This window comes from Mixophyes fleayi, chromosome 8 (assembly GCF_038048845.1).
Source record: "Mixophyes fleayi isolate aMixFle1 chromosome 8, aMixFle1.hap1, whole genome shotgun sequence".
Lineage (NCBI taxonomy): Eukaryota > Metazoa > Chordata > Amphibia > Anura > Limnodynastidae > Mixophyes > Mixophyes fleayi.
In genome coordinates this window covers 106,588,058-106,605,922 of record NC_134409.1, presented here as the reverse complement: position 1 = coordinate 106,605,922, position 17,865 = coordinate 106,588,058, and the positions used below count along the sequence as shown (strand labels likewise).

The 17,865-nt window shown below is 40.8% G+C and overlaps 1 protein-coding gene across 1 annotated transcript in view; it reads left to right on the top strand.

The window, feature by feature from the left end:
- The first annotated feature begins 3,947 nt into the window (after positions 1-3,947).
- Positions 3,948-17,865, top strand: part of NEK4 (NIMA related kinase 4) — a 28,635-nt gene continuing 14,717 nt past the window's right edge. Inside the window, exons 1-7 of the mRNA XM_075183101.1 lie at positions 3,948-4,181; positions 8,262-8,528; positions 9,210-9,407; positions 9,745-9,852; positions 11,377-11,531; positions 11,712-11,844; positions 12,294-12,671. Of these exons, the coding sequence (XP_075039202.1) occupies positions 4,068-4,181; positions 8,262-8,528; positions 9,210-9,407; positions 9,745-9,852; positions 11,377-11,531; positions 11,712-11,844; positions 12,294-12,671 (1,353 nt within the window). The 5' untranslated portion in view covers positions 3,948-4,067. The remainder of the gene's footprint in view (positions 4,182-8,261; positions 8,529-9,209; positions 9,408-9,744; positions 9,853-11,376; positions 11,532-11,711; positions 11,845-12,293; positions 12,672-17,865) is intronic.

Sequence of the window (17,865 nt, the reverse complement as noted above, 5' to 3'; positions counted from 1 at the left end):
CCGGCTTCACTAAGAGGCATACAGCTGACAATCTGTTACAAAAACTAAGAGATGTCATTGCAACATGGCTTATCCTGCTTGGACTCTCTTTAGGATATGTCATTTCTGATAAAGCAACCAATATTGTGAGAGCATTACAGCTGGGTAAATTCCATCACATTCCCTGTTTTGCTCACACAATAAACTTGGTGGTGCAGAGCTTTTTTAAAAAAAATGACAGGGACGTGCAGGAGATGCTGTCTGTGGCCCGTAAAATATCTAGACATTTCCGACATTCGGCAACAGCGTGTAGGAGATTGCAGCAGCTACAAGAGCAATTTGAAGCAAGAGGTGGTGAGAAGGTGGAATTCCACCCTGTATATGCTTCTGCGGATGGAGGAACAGCAAAAAGCCATTCACGCTTTCTCCACAAGCCATGACATTGGGAAAGGAAGGGGGATGTATTTTAGTCAAGTGTAGTGGAGCATACTTTCCTTGTTGTGCAAGGTGCTGAAACCATTCGAAGTAGTCACCTGTGAAGTGAGTTCAGACACTGCTAGCTTGAGTCAAGTGATTCCCTTAATTAGACTTTTGGAAAAGCAGCTTGAGAAAATGAAGAAGGAAATGAAACAATTACACTAAGTATGTCGTACTTGTAGATGAAGTACTTTATTCACTTCGCCAGGATCCAAGAGATATCAAAATCTTGAAATCGGATCACTACATTTTGGCGACTGTGCTTTATCCTCGGTTTAAGAGCTATGTCTTCTCTTTGTTTCCAACTGACCCAGCTCTGAAGAGATACAAGGAGTTCCTGGTGAGCAAGATGACAGCTCAAGTGTTACGTGACAGGACAGCGTCTCCTCTTTCAGTTTCTCACTCAACTGCTGCTAGGAAAAAGCTTAGCTTCCCCAGAGACCCAGGGATGATGCAGATGACTCGCCACAAAATTCTGACATCTGGTCTGGACTAAAAGAATTGACCAAAAAACGTGACACCTCTGCCGTAAGTCCACCTGATCCTACTATCAACATCCAAAGGATGGTGGAGGATTATTTTCACGACAGCATAGAAATAGACACATCAGACAGTCCCTTTACATACTGGGAGGACAAAAGGGGCATTTGGAGACCCATGTACCAAGTCGCTTTGCACTGCCTGAGCTGCCCACCCTCCAGTATGTACTCGTTAAGAGTTTTCAGCACAGCCGGGAACCTTGTCAGTGATCGGCCTCAAAATGTGGAAAAGATGATGTTCATCAAAATGAACTTCAAGTGCCACGAGGAAGGCCTTTCCCGCCAATTACATCAAAATACTGAGACTTCTGTAATGGTGGATTCCAGCAGTGATTAATTAATAATGAATGAGTATGAAGTACAAACTGATAAGGGTGAGGATGAGGCTGTGGATGATGACAACAACATCTTGCCACAGTAGAGTTCATTAACAGCACTGTTACCTTAAGTGCCTTAAGCCCATTGTTACTTTGTTTTGTGGGGGCCTAAACAAACCAAGCACTTCAGCCACAAGTAGTGGCACTTTTGTGGCTGAAGGGATTGGTTTGTTAACGTGTGCATGTCCTTTTTAAGGATCCAACATAAGGGTGGGTGGGAGGGCCCAAGGACAATTCTATCTTGCACCACTTTAAATTTCAGCTACCGCTGTGTGCCATTGTTACCTACATGTGCTATATACTGTTGTGTGCTTAGCAAAAATCTTAATCACCCATTGATCATGCAGATGACTCAGCACATTTTCACATCTGATCTTTTCTACTGTAAAATAATTGACCAGAATTAGTGACACCTCTGCTGTAACTCCACCTGATCCGACTATCAACTATCAACATCCAAAGAATGGTGGAGGATTATTTTTAATTTTTTTGAACGGTATAAAGTCAACAGTTTTATTAACAAAGAACAACGTTGCTTGCAGAAGTAATGTAAGCATGGATGTCTAAATAGACATGTATATGTATAACCTTCCACTTTGCTGCTGTTTCATCAAGTGTTTGCAATCTGCACTTTACATCAAAAGGTATTAACTATATTATAATTTTGTGGGATTTGAGGCTGATTCGAAGCTCAGTGATGAACTCACTTTTTGCTGGGAATTACAATGGCTCTTTTTAGTGCATTGTCTGGCACCCTGGATTGGTGTGGGTCTGATAAAAGCACGCACCTCGAGTGGGTCAGCGCTCCTTGCCATGTATTAGCTGTAGAATTATCTCAGTTATCCAAGAAATGTGTGGAGCGATCAAATGAACCATAACTGGTTTCATGATCCAAGGACAATTCCATCGAGCACCACTTTTCTACATTGCCACTGCTGTGTGCCAAAGTTTCCTAGATGTGCTAGGAACTGCCGTGTGTTTGAGTCATTGCTCTGTCCCTTAGCATCCAATCAGGTCGCTGCAGTATTTGTCCGAAAGTGTATGAAAATAATATTTTGACCTGTGAGGTGGTCAAAATTGACTGCAAATAACTTGAAATTAGTGTTATTGAGGTTAATAATAATGTAGGAACAAAAACAGAGCCAAATTTTGTGTTTTTAGCATATTTTAGCAATTTTTCTAAAAAATCCAAAACCAAAACACACGAGGGCAGTTTTGCCAAAACCAAAACATGAAGTTAATCCAGATCCAAAACCAAAACCAGAAACGGGGGTCAGTTAACATCTCTAATTGCCACGCATGATATTAACACCTGGAAACTGTAGTCCCAATTATTTGGCACTAACCTCTGCACAGTACAATTTTTCTTACTAACCATACTTATTCTTCAGGCATTATCGCAAATGTCCCAATTTAGGCGGGACTGTGCCAGTTTGAGGGGGCTGAGGGGGCTGAACATTTGTATGTCTGTACAATTTGTAATTCAAGGGAAATTTTAAGAGAGGGGAGGTGGAGAACTAAGGTTGGTTCTAAAGCACCAACGGTGAATCGCGGCGTTTGAACCGTATTCTGCCCACTTCTGGGCAGATCAGGGAGATTTCCACACTCTCTCGGGAGTCCGGGAGACTCATGCAAAATGCGGGAGTCTCCCGGACGTTCCGGGAGAGTTGGTAAGTATGATCTATTGCGGGGGCGAGAACCTGGGAGGTTGCAATGCTCTCCTGGGAGCTCGGGAGGTCTTACAGAAATGCAGAGTCTCCCACACATTCCTGGAGAGTAGGCAACTATGTGTTAAAGAAAAGCAGCTAATGAATCTCTAGACTGAAGTGTCTTTTACATTTCTGCCTCCATTACTGAATTCATGTTGCCTTACCTGTCAGTCTTTGATTAAATGTTAGTCTCCATGAAAATGGCCACCTCAGGGGCGCACGCAGGGGGGGTGAACCAGAAACCCCCTCCGTGAACGAACGGCACTGTACAGCAGCCGCAGCGCTGTCAAAGAAGCGTCTGCGGCAGTGCTGTCCAATTCAGAATCGCCGAAATGGAGCTGCTGCGCATGCTCGGGCGCATGCGCAGCAGCTCGCGCTCTCTCTCTCATTTTTTTTGCCCGTTTGCCCCTGCACCTCCATAGTCGTCAATACATGGACATAGGACACAATTTCTGAATTGTGTCATCATTCCACAGATGGCGAAACCAACCACATCTTGTACTGGCTCAGCATCAGGGAGAATGCCAGACTCTTCAGGAAGAGAGGGAGATCACCCCTATTTCAAGAAGTCTCCCTCACATTCAGGTAGAGTTGGCAAGTATGTTAGTGAATTTAGACAGTCTAAATTAGACTGTAAGCCCAAATGGGACAGGGACTGATGTGAGTGAGTTCTCTGTACAGCGCTGCAGAATTTGTGGCGCTACATAAATAAATGGTAATAATAATTTTGGCAACTATATTGTCAACTTGTCACTGTTGAAAAATATAATTCCGTTTTGTTAGGGCTGTAGCAACTAACTTTGTCCTGTAGGTGTCGCTGAGCAGTACACACATGTCTAACCTCTGGTGAAAACGTTCTTCTACAAGGCAGCTTCCTGTCATCGGGATCTGGTTGCCTGGTTACTGGGAAGCTGCCGGAAGTTGTGATGAAGAATGAAGTCTTCGTGAAGTACGGGACGGTCGGGATGTGGTAAATTGGAAACGGGATGGAGGAGCATAGGCTGCGAACGGAGTTGGAGGCTTATAGGGTCGTTAGACTGGTAGGGAAGGGAAGCTACGGAGAAGTCAGCCTGGCCACACATCGGGCAGAGGGGAAACAGGTAACATGCTTTGTGTCATACTCTCAACTGCTGTATAATACTGCTTGCTACACTGCACTACTGTACTGTACAATACTGCATGCTACACTGTACTACTGTACTGAATAACACTGCATGCTACACTGTACTACTGCGCTACTGTACTGTATAATACTGCATGCTATACTGTACTACTGCACTACTGTACTGTATAATACTGCATGCTACACTGTACTACTGCACTACTGTACTGTATAATACTGCATGCTACACTGCACTACTGTACTGAATAACACTGCATGCTGCGCTGTACCACTGCACTACTGTACTGTATACTACTGCATGCTACACTGTACTACTGCGCTACTGTACTGTATAATACTGCATGCTACACTGTACTACTGCACTACTGTACTGTATAATGCATGCTACACTGCACTACTGTACTGTATAATACTGCATGCTGTACTGCACTACTGTACTGTATAATACTGCATGCTACACTGTACTACTGCACTACTGTACTGTATAATGATGCATGCTGCACTACTGTACTGTATAATACTGCATGCTGCACTGTACTACTGTACTGTATAATGCTGAATGCTACACTGTACTACTGCACTACTGTATAATGCTGCATGCTGAGCTGTTCTACTGCACTATTGTACTGTATAATACTGCATGCTACACTGTACTACTGCACTGTATAATACTGCATGCTACACTGTACTACTGCACTGCATGTTACACTGCACTACTGTACTGAATAATACTACATGCTGCGCTGTACTACTGCACTACTGTACTGTATAATGATGCATGCTACACTGTACTACTGTACTGTATAATGCGTGCTACACTGTACTACTGTACTGTATAATACTGCATGCTGCGCTGCACTACTGTACTGTATAATGCTGCATGCTACACTGTACTCTTGTACTGTATAATACTGCATGCTGCGCTGTACTACTACACTGTATAATACTGCATGGTACAATATATACTTCTGTACTATATAATACTGCATGCTGCAGTATACTATTGCACTACTGTACTTTATAATACTGCATGCTACACTGTACTACTGCACTGTATAATACTGCATGCTACACTATACTATTGCATTAATGTACTGTATAATACGGCATGCTACACTATACCACTGCACTACTGTACTGTATACTAATGTATGTTGTATGCTACACTATACTACTGCACTGTACTGTATAATACTGCATGCTAAGCTATACTACTGCACTGTACTGTATAATACATACAACTGCACTACTGTACTGTATAATACTGCATGTTGTATACTACACTATACTACTGCACCAGTGTACTGTAAAATTCTGCATGCTATACAACACTACTGCACTACTGTACTGTATAATACTGCATGCTACACTGCACTACTGTACTGTATAATACTGCATGCTGCACTATAATATTGCACTACTGTACAATACTGCACGCTACACTATACTACTGTACTGTATAATACTGCACTAGTACACAATAATAGTGCACTACTGTACTGTATAATACTGCACACTACACTATAATACTGCACTACTGTACTGTATAATACTGCACTGCTGCAAGCTACCCTGGAAAATATTAACTATTACACTGTATAATTCTATAGTGATACATACTATACTGTATTACTGTACTATATAATACATGAAATAATACTACACTACTGCATACTACACTGTATACAATTACACTACTATACTATGTAATAATACATTACATGTTACTACACTACTACTAGTACTGCATGTTAGACTGTATAATACTGCAATACTGTACCATTTAATACACTGCATAATACTACATTACAGCATGTTACATTGTATAATAGAATACTGTACAGTGAACAATACTGCACTGCTGTACTATATAATAATACATTGTGTAATATATTACTGCATATTACACAGTGTATAATATTACACTACTGCACTATATAATAATACACTGTACAATACTGTACTGCATGCTACACTGTATACTATTGCACTATAATAATACTATTTAACTATGCTACATTTTATTACATAAACATACTTCATTAGTATATTAGCATTCTATAAAATGTAATACTACACAAATTCCTTATAGAGTAGAGAAATAGTGGCAATAGATAACAAAAGTGTTCCATAATTATTCTGTACTGTACCACAGAATAGGAAGACCGTAATGACACTGCTATACTATATAATTTTGTAAACACACTGATGGGAGGCTAGATCTGTCATACATCAATAGTATTACTAGTACAGTGAAACGAGGTACAGAGCTCGTCTATCTAAGCTTACAATGGGAAACTGAATTTACTGATATGGAGATAATGGAAACTGTAGATACGATGCAGGCAAATCTTTTCTTGGGGTTGGGAGAAATGTTGATATTAAAATACCACACAATGTGCATTAACATTATCAACTCTTTTGGTGGAAGATAGAAGCTTTTGTAAGATATTTTTGTAGTAGGACTGGTTTATTAATTGATAATAATCATCATGAAAAGGTTAAGCTCGGCACACAACTGTTAATGATGGATATTGCAGGAGATCACATACTGTTTTCTACAAGTTATTAAATGCAGACTTTTGGCTAGTATTGTCAGGACTGAAATTGCTGTAATGAAGTAGGGAGTTAGAAGTGGTGTTGCTTCTGTATCCCTCTGTAACTAAATAATTCCTATATATTCAGGTCTAAGATGTCTGCAAAATAGACATATTACTAAATAAATGATAGCTACAAACTGATTGGTTTCTATGGGCAACATCTCCACTTTTCATTTTTAGAAGGTTTAGCAGATCTACTGCTGTCTATTTGTGGCAGAAGATACTAAGCAGGTTTTCTAGAAATAGTTCTAATCACAGATTTTTGCGTAATATGCTAGATTATTCTCCATTCTGTTAATGTAATTACAAAAGTCCTTGATAAGTGAAAGTGGAATCAGTCTCAGACCTTAGAAGTTTATAAATAAGCTGCCTCGTTACTTCATCTATAAACATAGTTTTTGGCATCACCACAATTGACATCTTTTATTACTTTAATGCATCAACTCTCTTGATAACAAACTTGACTCAGATTTAGAATAAATGAATGACTTAATATCCATGTATAATTGTAAATGAAAAGTATTCAACGAAATACCTGGAATCATTGGTAAATTATAAGATGACTTAATTCCCAAAACATTTACATCAGTTTTACTCAATAATTTCACCTCCCTCTGCAAAGACACATCATCTCCTAGGGCCTGATTCATTAAGGATCTTAAATGAAGAGGTATCTTATTTCAGTCTCCTGGACAAAACCATGTTACAATGCAAGGGGTGCAAACTAGTTTTCTGTTTTGCACATAAGTTAAATACTGACTGTTTTTTTCATGTAGCACACAAATATCAACTTTAAATTTCAGTGTACAAATAAGCTATTAAGTATTTGTGTGCTACATGAAAAAACAGTCAGTATTTGCACCCCTTGCAATGTAACATGGTTTTGTCCAGGAGACTGAACTAAGATACCTCTTCATTTAAGATCCTTAATGAATCGGGCCCCTAATTTCTACAGTGAATGCAAAGCTGGTATATAGGTTAATGGTTGCTCCTCTAGAATATATGTCTCAGATTGTGACAATGTAGTACAATCTATGATCACCAGGGGCCTGATTCATCAAGGTACACAAACGCATACGCATCTGTGTTTCATACTTTGAGTGACGCAAACCGTTATATTTGCGTTGGAGTTTGAGATTGAGTTGACTTTGAGTGCCGTATCTGCTCTGTTTGCGCTGCGTATGTGGTGTTTTACGTAGCTCAAGTCCCGTTTAGCAGATGCGTATGAGTTTGCGTACCTTGATGAATCAGGCCCCAGATTACTTAAATAAAAGTGCTTTGCGGCACATGTCAATTGTCTTTCCAAACCTTTGCTCCCATTAAAGTTTAGTCTTGAGCATTCATTTGATTATTACCTGTGTATATCTATATGTTGTAATATAATGTGGCACAGGTTTACATACAATAATATCACCCACATTATACTTTGTCATATGGATTTTATATTTCTTTCCTAGTATGTGATTAAGAAGCTGAATCTTCGCAATGCCCCCCATCGAGAGCGGAAAGCAGCGGAACAGGAGGCTCAGCTTCTCTCTCAGCTCAAACATCCAAACATTGTGGCATATAAGGAATCATGGGAGGGTGGAGATGGGCTACTGTATATTGTCATGGGCTTCTGTGAAGGGGGAGATTTGTACCATAAACTGAAGGAACAAAAAGGAAAACTTCTTCCAGAGAGCCAAGTGGTGGAGTGGTTCGTACAGATCGCCATGGCACTTCAGGTAATAAGGTTTTTAATTATATTTACTATGTTGTAATTTTATAGTATAGCACATATCATTTTTGCAAGGTGTTATTATGACACTTTTTGAATAGCTCCTGCGTTATGAATAACGTCGCCGATAATGCAGTAGTTTCCACCAAACTGTTGGGCTTTACTGGCTGCTACACTGCATTGCTGGTATAGCATAATATATTTTACTGAAGAAGTCAATACATTTTTAAATGTATCTTCTTAGGCTTTTAGTGTTTCAATTATAGAATGAGTGATCATTTTAAAATATATCATTGAAACCCGTATCACCTGCTGCAATTTATTTGTTTAATGGTTGTTTTTTCCCTTTATAGAATTTATGAAGGACTAGATCAGGCCCGTCCAACCTGCTGCCCTCCAGGTGTTGTGAAACTACAAGCCCCAGCATGCTTTGCCAGTAGACAACCAGTTGATAGCTGGAAGAGCATGCTGGGACTTGTAGTTTCACAACACCTGGAGGGCCGCAGGTTGGACAGGCCTGGACTAGATTATATTGCATATGTCTTCACTTAACCGAGTTGTCAATTGATCACAAAAGAGATCCTGAGACTACAGGCAATCTCAACAACAATGTATATTAACATCCAGCGCATAGCAACTATTGCACATAGCATTCTAAACTCATGCTCTTAATGTCTTCTCTTTGCAGTATTTACATGATTTGCACATAATGCACCGTGACCTGAAAACTCAGAATATTTTCCTGACTAAATCGAACATCATCAAAGTGGGAGACCTGGGGATTGCAAGGGTTCTGGAGAGCCAGTATGATATGGCCAGTACTCTCATCGGGACCCCTTATTACATGAGTCCAGAGCTTTTTTCTAATAAACCATATAATTATAAGGTAATGGTAGATGCATTATACTAATGCTTCATAAACTCTTGAGGTCACTTTCAACTACACACGTATCTTACTGTCAGATGGATCGTCTCTTTATTCTTATTAAAAGGTCATTTACATATACTAAACTACACTATATAATACACTTTCTTACTTATTTGACCATAGTAATAGCAATCTCCGAAGATGCCCATTAATGTTGCTAAACTGGTTGTCTATTTCTATATATTTCTTTGTGTTATTGACATTTTACCATGACCCTAGGTGAGATTGTGTTATTGCAGACAGCCATACAGCACCACAATAGTAACCAATGTACTTGTATTCTGTGATCCTGCAGTCTGATGTGTGGGCACTGGGATGTTGTGTATACGAGATGGCAACGCTCAAGCATGCATTCAATGCTAAGGACATGAACTCTTTAGTATATCGTATCATTGAAGGCAAGGTAATAATTTCTAATGCATATATTTCTTAAATCTGTTGTGCCACCTTAATGGTTTCTGTATGTTTAACATGTAATTGCATAGAATACAACTAAATGGTATTGGTATTGTTTTCATTTTGTTATTTTATATCGGTTGGAAAATTGCTTGCCATTGCATTCACTTTTCACAGCAACGGGGCAGGCAGGGCTGGGGTGCAGAGGGGCATCAGCCTCCCGGGCTGGTCCCATAGTGGTCTACCTTGGGGTGGGTCACGGGGCCACCTGCACTTTTTCCTTTAAAATAGGTTGCTGAGTTAAATCTTGCCCCGCAGGCTAAACTTTGCCAGCCCTTCCCTGGTTGTACAGTATGTATAAAAACACACAGTGAGTCCTCACTTTCTGTACAGTCTGTAGTCTTTGATTAAAATACATATATGTATTTTGTATATGATTTTCACCTGTGGATATATGGTCGGCATATATCTCTGTATTTGGTTAGGGTAGTGCTTTCAAATGCCAATTAATGCTACAACTCGGAAAGTGCATTCCTTTTGTCTAATTATTGCACCTTATCGTTTTGTTCGCTTGTACTCCGTAAGCATGGTGCTCCCAGTTACAATGTGACATTAAGCATTTTGAAGGTGTTCCACTGAGAACTGTGCTCCAGAAATAGTTAAGTCAACCAACACACCCAAATATGAGGATCACCTTACGTAAGCAACATGTTTAGTTTGGGTTTGGATAGAGTTAATCATTTAAAATGCATAAAGTAAGAAAAATAAACTATTAGTATAAAAAAAACTATATTGTATGCATTGATTTTTGCAATTACAATACTGAGAGTGATGCTTGCCTATCTCCATTCTACAGTTTCAACCATCCCTAACTGGGAGCTGCCATGATGATCCTCTATTTCCATTACAGTAGGCAGCACTGTACTGTGTATGCTGAGAAATTCATGCCAATGCAATGTTCGTCATTAAAAAGAAAGCAACCAATAAAGGTTGTGAAACAAATGTCTGTGGTACCTAATTAAGTGCTCTGATTGGGCAGCACGGTGGCGAAGTGGTTAGCAATTCTGCCTCACAGCGCTGGGGTCATGAGTTCAATTCCCGACCATGGCCTTATCTATGTGGAGTTTGTATGATCTCCCCGTGTTTGCGTGGGTTTCCTCCGGGGGCTCCGGTTTCCTCCCACACTCCAAAAATATACTAGTAGGTTAATTGTCTGCTATCAAAAATTAACCCTAGTCTCTGTCTGTCTCCCTGTGTTTGTATGTTAGGGGATTTAGACTGTAAGCTCCAATGGGGCAGGGACTGATGTGAATGAGTTCTCTGTACAGCGCTGTGGAATCAGTGGCGCTATATAAATAAATGATGATGATGATGATGATGACATTCTCTGATATATGGTAGTCTCTAGTCTTTAGTGAGTTTTGCTTAGTTTTAAATTCCTACAATAGCCTTCTGTATGTAAGTACACAAATAAAGAATATCATAAGCTCCAGCATTCAAACTGTCATATCTCTGTATTGTCACCTTCCAGCTGCCTCCAATGCCTAAAGATTACTGTAATGAACTGGGAGATTTGATTGGGACAATGCTAAGCCGACAACCTGAAAAGAGGCCAACAGTGAGGCAAATACTAAGAAAGGCATACATCAAAGAGCACATTGCTTTGTTCTTACAGAATACAAAACTGTAAGTAATGTTCCTAGGAAGTAGATCATGTTTAAAGTACAGTAATGTTTCATGTTACCATAAACTATAGTATATTAAGTCTAGTTTTAAGAAGCTGAATTGATATTATTATATATGTATGATGATAAGTTTGGTCTTGGAATATAAAAATAGCCCAGCTGGCTGTTTTTGCTTTTTAAGAAAACAGGGCAAACGGCGAAAGAAAATGGTACATTCAAATCCAAGTAACATTCCCAGACATGTTGAACAGTGGGAGCCGGAGCAAGAAGTACAGCCACGGATAGCCCTCGACCACGCAAAAGAACATAAAGTGGTAATAATCTTATTGTTCACTTGCAAACAAGGAAACTGATGAACTCAGCTCTTGCTGGCCATCTACAAGCACAATCACTGTGTGTGATTTGCTGGATTCCTTATAAATTCAGATATGTTATCAGTATATATGATGTACAGCTTCTATACTTCACTCATGCATAGGAATTGTGCTGTACATATACTCTTTGGATATTATAGCATTCTACATTACTCCATACATTCATTGTGGTTAAAGTTCACCTTCCTGCTTTACCTGTCAGTCATATTAACTCAAATACAGTAATTGATCCTCATTAGGTTTCTTGTAAAAACCAAGTTACTTTTCTTAGGGCTGAAACAAAAACAGATTTGCAGTTCATTGTATTCCTCCAGATGATCAAATGCCTCGTTGTTGATGTTGGAACCTCTGTCTTTTAATGTACATTTGTTTGTTTCATACCTATACAGCATAAGGTGAGAAGTCCAGTAAAGATGAAAGCTGTCTCCCCAGCAGCTCCCGACCTCCCACACATGAACAACACAGCAGTGTCTATTTCAACACTCAGCAAGGTGGATATCGATATCCTTCCTGATGACAAAAAAGAGCCATGTGATGTACATTTGATACCTGAGCCTCAGAATAGTTGCATCTCAAAGGACTCTCCGTGTAAAGTGACACGGAATGGTCCCCAATCGCAGGACACACAAGCACAGCCTCAGCCAGCATTAATCTCCAACATAGAAAATACCATTTCACAGCCAGTTTCTCATGCTAGCATGGAGGATGAAGAGGACACCATGAAACTTTTACAGCCAGTCATTAAAGGTGAAGAAAAGATGAACCAGGTAGCTCATATTTTCTATCAAATAGGTTAAATAAATGTGTCTGTATATACTCTATGTACGTACCGTATGTTTGAATGTGTGTGATATATATAGGTCATTATTTGCGGATAGATCTTCTCTTCAATTTCAAGTATTAGAAAACATGTTTTTAATTGTAACATCACCTGTGTAGAATATAGGAATATTGAAATCACCTCATCTGATCTTTGATCTTTTGGGTGGGGTACGGACTAATGGCTGCCATTATTCCGACAATACTTTCCCCCGACGCGGCGACCTCGAACGGCTACTTCACGACCTGGCTCCAGGACGACTGCTGTGACCGGCGACTGCCAGGGATCCTGACCAATGAAGAATCCAGCCACTCTGCATGACGTCACTGCCGACCGCAACGCTCTTCTCCTTGCTGTTAAGGTGGAAATGTAAGTATGCGTTGTACATTGTCTATGGCCGCATACTTACATTTCCACCTTAACAGCAAGGAGAAGAGCGTTGCGGTCGGCAGTGACGTCATGCAGAGTGGCCGGATTCTTCATTGGTTGTGATCCCTGGCAGTCGCCGGTCACAGCAGTCGTCCTGGACCCAGGTCGTGAATTAGCCGCGCCGGGGTAAGTATTGTCGGGGTAGTCAGCATCGATATGCTGACTACCACCGGATCTTTTATCTTGTACCATTATTAATTATTATACCGTATTTCCCCATGTATATGACACTCCACTGTATAAGACGCACCTATATAAATCATGTGAAAAAATTGAGGATAAACATTATCCTCAATTTTTTCACAGAGTAATTGAGCAGCATATACAGAGGAGAGACAACGCTGTTGTCTATTCTGCCTTACCCTGTCAGATGCTTCTTCTGTCCAGTAAATTCTTCTTTCTTCTGTCCATTCTGATCCTGATGCTGGAAAACCAATTACCTTCCTCTTCGCAATGACCGGATGTCCAATCAGGACCTTGACAAGGTCCTGATTGGAAAAACGCCAAATGCAGAAACCGGAAGTGTGTGTTCCAACTGCGGTTCACGCACCACATCCAGTCATCGCAAAAAGGACCTTTAGCGACTTTCCAGCATCAGGATCAGAACGGACAGAAGAAAGAAAACTTTACCGGACAGAGGAACCATCTGACAAGGTGAGCGCTACTACCCCTGTGTAAGACGCACCCAGTTTTTAGACCCAAAATTTTTGGGAAAAAGGTGCGTCTTATACATGGGGAAATACGGTAATAATAATATTACTATTGTTTATTTGTAAAGCACCACAGTAATGTGCAGTAGGGGAATAGCATACATTAAAAATAGTTACATGCAAGGTAACACTGAGATCAGTGCAGATGTGAAATAAGGGTGGAGAGGGCCCTGCTCCTGAGAGATTACATTCACTGGGCATGAAAGTACAATTGAGGAGCTCAGGTTGGAATTTGGGACAGCAAGGTATCCATGCTCAGGGGTGAGAGGAGTCGGGGCTGAGTCAAATGATCGTTGTGTAGAATTCAGAGAATAGGTGGGTTTTAAGAGAACATTAAAGCTTTGGAACTTGTAAGAGTGTCTGATAAAGAATGGTGGGGAATTTCATATGGAGGTAGATGTGGCGTTCGTAACAGAGAGGTTTAAGAGATAGAGCAAGGGAAACATTGGGGAAAGGGATCTGAGAAGGGATGGGATCAAGGTAGCAGATTGTGGGTTTAAGAGGATGAAAATAGTGTAGAGTGTATCATCCTCAATTGCAGGGGAGAATTAACTGAGTGTGGAAGTGCAGAAAAGGGTAGACAATGTTTGCAGGGTCTAATGTGAGGAGATACCATGTTTGGTTATGTCGCTCTTCTATTTGAAATTGGTGGCAAAGTAATCAGTTGTAAAGGAGGAAGGTGGAAGTGGTGAAGATGGGTGGAGAAGTGAGTTGAAAGTGACCAGACATGTGTTGGGGTTTAGAGAATTGAGTAAAGAAGTGAAGTAGGTTTGGCTAGGGAAAGGGCATAAGAAGAAAGCATGAATTTATAGTGAAGGAAATCGGCATTTTAGCAAGATTACCTCCAGTGATGATCAGCGGTTCGGGAGCACTTTTGCAGGTTTCTGGTTAGATTGGTGTGATTGTTGTGAGGTTTGGAAAATCGGAAGTGGCATGTGGTGGCTGAAGATGCCTTCTCTAGGACAAAGGTGACAGTGCTGTAGTAGAGAGTGGTGGCCAAATTTGTAGATTTGCAGGGTAGACGGTGACAGATGAGGTTTCTGTAATAGCCAGGAGATTGGAAGGATGTAAGTTTAAGACGGTAGAGGAAAAAGAGATAAACAGGGAATCGGGAAATTGATTTAATGTAAGTACTAAAATGCTTTTTTCCCTGTCTTCCTATTTCAGGGACACTGCAACAATGGGACATTTCAAATCTGCCCCTAGGGTGGAGGGTATGCTCAGACATAGCTGTGCGCAAACCTCTTGTCAAAACCTAGTTTTTTTAGAGACAAAAAATATTGAAAAAGTTACATTTTGTGCAGGTGAGGAGTGAGGACCTGGTGGCCGCTCAGCCGAGGCTCCATGCCACGCTACCCATGAAGTGTTCACCGATCTTGTAGAGTGAGCTGTGATATTCATGAACCAATTTTCTGCTACCACGCTGAGCTCGAGCACATTGATGAGAAGCTTTGCCTCCTTGCGGGATAAAAGACCCTGCACAGTCACAGCTCCCCATTCCTGTAAGCTGGCGTTTGTAGTCACTATGGTCTAGTCCCAGATGGGGAAGGAACAACCCTTGTTGAATTTGTCCACTCTCAGCCACCAAAAGAGAGACTGGCGTGTTTAAGGTGACATCATGATGAATTGATTGGCCAAGCGTAGATTGGACTTGGCTATTTGCATAGATTGTTTTTCTGAAAAGTCTGTGAGTGAAAGTGTGCAAACTGCACAGCTTCAAAAATGGACACTGTAAAAGGATGGATCGCCTATGACACCCTGTCTGTTGTTGCTGGGAACCGGCTGGGCTTACATTGCCACTGTTCCCTTTCTTTATCCCAATTGCGCCCTCTAACCGCAGTAGGAGGGGCTTAAGCTGCTGTCACCACTGGTCCCCTTACAGCATCCAGAATCGCGTTCCTTCTGGGTAACTGTAGCTGCTAGTATACCCCCTTGCTGATGCACCTGGGCTGGTACCCCTGACCTTACTATAGATCAGGGTTGCTGTGGATGGATCCCCCCTGGCCTATCATACTGGCCTGAGCTGTAGGTAGTGGCAAAGCGTTGGTAATAGAAAGCTGGGTCCAAACCTCAGAACGGCCGAAAACAGATTAGATTTGGGTCTAATCTGTAGGTCACAGGAAATACAGCAGGGAAGAAGTTGTCAAAGCAGGATCTTGAAGCAAGTGATGTTTATTAGCTCGTGTCCTGATAAGGACAGTTCACATTGGTTGAAGGTACCAGTGATCAGAAAGTCAGATTGAACAATAATAGTTTTGGACACAGCCTAAGAAGGGGTAAGCCAGCCCCCTGCACTGTTTGTGGTCCCAAGAAGTCTGAGTTATTTTTAGTATTGAGATGCAATATGTTTCTCCAAAACATGGATTTAAATGCAATTCATACTTAACAAAACTTACACTTATCTGTGATATCCTAAAACCTTCTGTGTGCATTATTCGGACAGGATCTGCGATTCATGATACAAGCCACACACACACAGAGAGGCAGCGCCTCTCCCTGCTGTATATACAGGCTGAACAAACATGTTGGCCACTGATATGCAAAGATCAAATTAACATGAGAGACTTTCTTTGAAAAAGTTATACAAATCCAATCATGACATCTTGTCTCAGAAGTTATAAATCAATACCTGAGAAATGAAGGCATTTCCTATACAAAGTTCTACACAATATAATAAAATAAGTACATTTCCAATACACAGTATCAAGAATCAGTACATTTGCAACGATATAAACTGTGCTAATAATTTAAATATATTATTACAATAAGTTAGAGAATCTATATCCGCTTGATCAAGAGAGATCTCGCCAGCATTTGGTTTGCGTTGAGCTTTTCCCCCAGCAAATAGACTGTCAGAAACCTGGGGGTAAATGTATCAAGGTCCGATTTTGCAAATCCAGCGATTTTCTCGGAAGAGTTGAAACTTGCAGATGTATGAAGCTGAGATCTCATGTAAAACCGCCAGAGTTGTGCTTCTGTCAAAATCGCTATTTCCAAAATCGATAGAGATCAAACTCCCAACTGTTTGCCACTCCAGCTATACAAGTCTCAAATGTATGAAGCTGCTATTAAGCAAACTCAGGAGAGTTTGCTTTCAAGCATGCCAGATACAACACGCTGCTTGCTAGCATAATGAAAACCAACCCCAGGCTGTTCAGCGCTGGGCTGGATTCCCTAGGGAGTGGGGTCCGCTGAAAAAAACGAGTGGGCCCCCTCTCTAGGGACACCCAGCCCAGTGCTCTTCCTACACCCCTGGACGGTGGGTGTAGGGTAATAACGGCAATTATAGTTGAAAAAATAAACAGACGCCATTTTGTTTTGTGGAACTACAAGTCCCAGCCAGCCAGAGTGCCATAAATAGTGTGATCATGCTGATACTTGTATAACTACAAGCACCAGCATACGCATGGCAGCCAGGCCATGTTGGCACTTGGTGAACCACAAGTGCCAACATGCCCTCACACCCAGGGCTGGCTGGGACCTGTAGTTCCACAAAACAAAATGTTTACAAACCACAACACCCTCATTAAAACCACATCTATTTAATAAAAATAATAAACACACAATAAAGACAGTAAACACCCACATTTATACCACATATTTTTATTAAAAATAATAAATACCCTATACTTACCACAGATGTTTTCATCTGTCATCAGCAGCTTTTAATCCACAAATGGCTGTCAACTAAGTCCCCAATAATTTTGTATCCAAAGTCCAGCTTGCAAAGTCTAAAAACTATTTGTAGATCCAATGTCCCTGCTTGAAATGTCCCAAAAATATTTGTATCCAAAGTCTTGTAATGTCTTCTGTTCTTCTTGGGCACAAAGCCCCCCTTGTTGATTGCAGTCTTCAGCCAGGAGGGCCCCCTTGTTGATTGAAGTATTTTTTGCTTCAGCCAGGAGGGCCCCATATTTGTAATATCCACGATTCTTACTTGATTGAAGGGGAAAAAAAAAAGCAGGACCGCCGCAAACAGCTTCTACTATGTAGTAGCTCCGA